Source organism: Ovis canadensis, chromosome 17 (assembly GCF_042477335.2).
Source record: "Ovis canadensis isolate MfBH-ARS-UI-01 breed Bighorn chromosome 17, ARS-UI_OviCan_v2, whole genome shotgun sequence".
NCBI classification, from domain to species: domain Eukaryota; kingdom Metazoa; phylum Chordata; class Mammalia; order Artiodactyla; family Bovidae; genus Ovis; species Ovis canadensis.
In genome coordinates this window covers 79,072,559-79,076,765 of record NC_091261.1, presented here as the reverse complement: position 1 = coordinate 79,076,765, position 4,207 = coordinate 79,072,559, and the positions used below count along the sequence as shown (strand labels likewise).

The window sequence follows — 4,207 nt, the reverse complement described above, 5'->3', positions numbered from 1 at the left end:
GTGGGTATTGTGTTCTGAGATTCTGTTGGGGAGGGCCTCTCACTAGGGCAGAACTGCACAGCATAACCAGGGATTCGGTTTCTACCTTCAGATAAGTAGAGCGTACTGAACCCCATCTGTGAGATTCATACCAGGAGTAGAAAATACTTGAAGCTGTCAAATGCTGCATTAGATTTGCTTTGGTCAAATCGAGCCCAAAATGGGGGGAAAGGGCAGGTTAAGATGGGGTTAATGCCCTCCCCAACTTGCTGTCCTCGCTATTGTGGGATATTCTACCGTAACTATGGCAGTAGTTAAGAATCCAGGTTAGGGAAGCAAATTCACAAATGTCCAGATCATGGCACTACTACATTCTTGTGTTATCTTGGGCACACGACAAATTCATTTGACAAATACTTGGCAGAGCACCTACTAGTTGCTGGGCATTGCTTTAGGCGCTGGGGACAGAATGAACGAGCCCTAATTTGAACTTTAAAAGTTCAAAATGCAAGTCTGCCCTTAGAGCCTCGGTTTCCTGGTTTCAGTTGGTAACGTGAGGCGGATGGCCGGCTGGGACCCGCCTAGACAACCCAGTTGCCGCCACCACCTTGTCCCCTTACAGCCCAGCAGCCGTCTGCACCGCCCGCCGGCTGCGTAGGGATCCTTCGCGCTCCGCTTCCGGCCTCCACAGAGGACTTCCGGTCGGCCGCTCCTTCTTTCTGCTTCTCTATGGTGCGCAAGCCGCAGAGTCCCCGACGCCGGAAGTGGCACGCTCTCCGGGACGCGTCGGGGCGCCGTGTGGTGAGGAGGGGGCCGGGGCGGGGTGGGGCCGGGCGCGCTGGAACTGGGGAGTGGGCCGCGCGAGGACGTGCCCCGGCTCGGGTCTAACCCTGGTGCTCCGCCGTCATTCCCAAGGGACCCGGGCCGCTCGGCGCCGCGGCCTCAGTTTCCTCCTGTGGAGAATGTCGGCCGCAGCATCGTCAGGCCCCACAGTGCAGCCTCTAGAAAACGACCCTGAAGGTGGTGGTGCTCGCAGCTCACTTGTATTATGCGCGTGTCTGTGCCAGGCACTCTTGACTCTTGACTGACTTCTGTGGAAGTCAGAATTTCCCACACTTAACGCCTTTCAGGCCCTTTCTCTGTGGAAAATTAACTTATTAATTTTTAACTGAGTCATTTTTTAAATTTAAATTTACTTTGAAAGAAAAATTTTAATCTCTACCACAAATAGAGCATTTCTTTCACTGCCCTATGCAGGATGTAATGATACAAAAAAAAGATTAATGTATTGAACATGAAAAATTAGTGACTGTGACTGGATTTCAGGTGTCTAAGGATCTGAGATAGAGTCCTTTCGTTAACAAAGGGACCTTGGCATTTGTAGATGTTAAAGGCCAACCAAAGAAATGAGACGTTCTCTGTGAGGCAGTTAGAAGTTTCTAAAGAGAACTGACGGGAATTAACTTTCTCCATAGGTATTCAACATTATTAACCACTCGGGCACCATCTGAAGCCCAGCTCCCAGATTGTCTTCATTGCCTTCCCCAGTGCAACGCCTCCAGCTTTAATGTCCACCACCACCCTGGAGGTAGGGACTGCTGTTCTCATTTGATCTATGGGGAAACAGATGCAGAGAAAAAGGAAGTGACTTGTCCCAGAACTCATAGTCATGAGACAGAGGAGTTGAGACTCCAACTTATGGCTTCTGTGACTGGACTCTCGGGAGATCTTGGCTCCCTCGTTAAGTGTTGGTGACAGATTTACTGGGATTGGGAGGATAGGGCTTCCCACCTCAGGGGTCTCTGGTGACGGTCAGTAGAGGTAGCAGAGTGAGGATGCTTTGTGATGCTAGAGCCCCGTGAAATGTCCGTTCTGTTCTTTTAAATTTTCGGGCCAACCAGGGAGTTGAGGGCATCACCAGATGACCTGGTAGGAAGACAACAAGACACAATAATGTATCAAGAGCACTGCTGTGGCATGGGGTGGATCCAAGCTTTAGCAGGACTAGCTGTGTGATCTTGGGCAAGTCATTCACCTTCCTGACCCTCAGTGTTCTCACCTGTAAGTTAGATGCTTGTTCGTATCTGAGAGAATCCTTGTTTTAAGAACCAAATGAGAACATACCCTTAAAGTGCTTAGCTGAAGGTCCAGAACACAATGATCAGTCAGTAGTACTGGAAATAGGCTTATGTGCCTGGCTGAGGAGTTAGTGAGGTCAGTGGAGATGAGGAAGACGAGTTCATTTTGAACAGACTGAGGGATGATTCCCCTTTTTACAGAGCTTTGGAGGGTTGATGACTTTTCTTGATTTACCGAGAGTATAAGCGGCCAGAACTGCTAGACAGACTTCAGTATTCTGACTCCAGGAAAATCTCCGATTAAAACTCCAGATAAGCTTGAAAGCTTTCTCTTAACAGGTCTCTGCTATTCCCTCCTGACTTTACCAAACAACCATGTCATCAGAATCAAGCAAAAAACGAAAGCCCAAAGTGATCCGAAGTGATGGAGCTCCAGCTGAAGGGAAGCGTACTCGTTCTGACACTGAGCAGGTAAGATCAGCCGGGGCTGCTGTGCTGCTGAGAAATTTGCAACTTGGGGCCAAGCACCTGGCTGTGGGTTTGCAGCAGCTGAGGGTCATGGGCACAACCTCCCAGGTGGCCTCTGCTTGACCATGTTCCTGGAATTCCCTTGGCTCTTCAAGACTTAAGTATCCATGTCAGATTTGGCTGCAGTATCCCAAGAACCAACAAGCCTATATTAGACATGATTAGTGGTTGGACAGAGAACGAATATTCTAGTATACTGTGCGTCTCTAGCTTTCTAGATGGTCAGATGAAGACAGTCCATCCGCACCGTGCCCCTAAGTCTTTGGAGATGTGCAGTCCTCGTCTGCTCCTGAGATGGTGCCAGAACCGTGTCCCCAAAGAACCTCTTTTATGGCCTGAGTGCTCTCGTGGTCAGCAAGGTTCTTCTTTTGCTGTTTCTCTATCCTTGAATCTGTCAAGCTGATTTATGACTTAACTAATTTTTTCTTTTCCATTATGATTTATTACAGGATGTTAAATATAGTTTCCTGTGCTATACAGTAACACCTTGTTATTTTATCCATTCTATGTATAATAGTTTGTATCTGCTAATCCCAATCCATCTTTCGCCGTGGCAACACAAATCTGTTCTCTGTGTCTGTGAATTGTAAGTTCTTTTGTGTCGTAGTTTAGATTCCATACATAAGTGATATCACATGGTATTTGTCTTTTTCTGACCTACTTCATTGGGCATGACAATCTCTAGGTCCATCCTGATTGCTGCCGATCTACATTCTTTCTTAAGTTAGGTACTGTTCCATTGTGTGTGAGTATATGTATGTGTGTATATGTGTGCATGCGTGCTCGCTTAGTCATGGCCAACTCTTTGCAACCATAGATTATATCCCACCTGGCTCCTTTGTCCATGGGATTCTCCAGGCAAAAGTACTGGAGTGGGTAGCCATTCCCTCTCCAGATCTTCCCAGGTCTCCTGAATTGCAGGGAGATTCTTTACTGTTTGAGCCACCAGGGAAGCCAGTGTATATGTGCGTGTGTGTGTGTGTGTGTGTAAACACACACCACATCTTCTTTATCCGTTCATCTGTTGATGGACTCTTAGGTTGCCTCCATGTCTTGACATAGTAAATAGTGCTGCCGTGAACACTGAAGTGCATGTATCTTTTCTAGTTAAGAGTTTTGTCCCGATACATGCCCAGAAGTAGGGTTGCTGGATCATATGACAACCCTATTTTTAGTGTTTTGAGGACCCTCCATACTGTTTTCCATAGTGGCTGCACTAGATTACATTCCATCAACAGTATAGGAGGAGTCCCTTTTTTCCATACTCTGGCATTTCTTACTTGTAGACCTTTTAAGTGTCTGTTACAACCCTTGTGAGGTCATACTTCACCGTAGTTTTCATATGCATTTCTCTAATAATTAGCAGTGTTGAGCATCTTTTCACATGCCTATTGACCATCTGTATGTCTTCTTTGGAGAAATATCTGTGCAAGTCTTCTGCCCATTTTTTGATTGGGTCTTTTGTTGTTGTTACTGAGTTGTATGAGCCAATATATATTTTGGAAACTAAGCCTTTGTTGAGTGCACTGTTTGCAAATATTTTCTCCCAGTCCATAGGTTGTGTGACTTAACTATATGGATTGATTATGAGTTATTTTTTTAAACCAGAGTAAAACATACCA

At 46.4% G+C, this 4,207-nt stretch overlaps 1 protein-coding gene across 12 annotated transcripts in view; it reads left to right on the top strand.

Moving 5' to 3' along the window:
* The window catches only part of THOC5 (THO complex subunit 5), a 29,603-nt gene that overhangs the window by 96 nt on the left and 25,300 nt on the right, over positions 1 to 4,207 (top strand). For 4 of the 12 annotated variants that reach the window (XM_069557229.1, XM_069557226.1, XM_069557220.1 and 1 more), the window contains exons 2-4: positions 602 to 780; positions 1,455 to 1,567; positions 2,397 to 2,528. In XM_069557229.1, the coding sequence (XP_069413330.1) occupies positions 2,433 to 2,528 (96 nt within the window). In that variant the 5' untranslated portion in view covers positions 602 to 780; positions 1,455 to 1,567; positions 2,397 to 2,432. Of the gene's footprint in view, positions 1 to 601; positions 1,000 to 1,454; positions 1,568 to 2,396; positions 2,529 to 4,207 lie in introns of those variants that run through there. The other 8 variants (XM_069557231.1, XM_069557224.1, XM_069557221.1 and 5 more) reach the window with 6 other exon arrangements.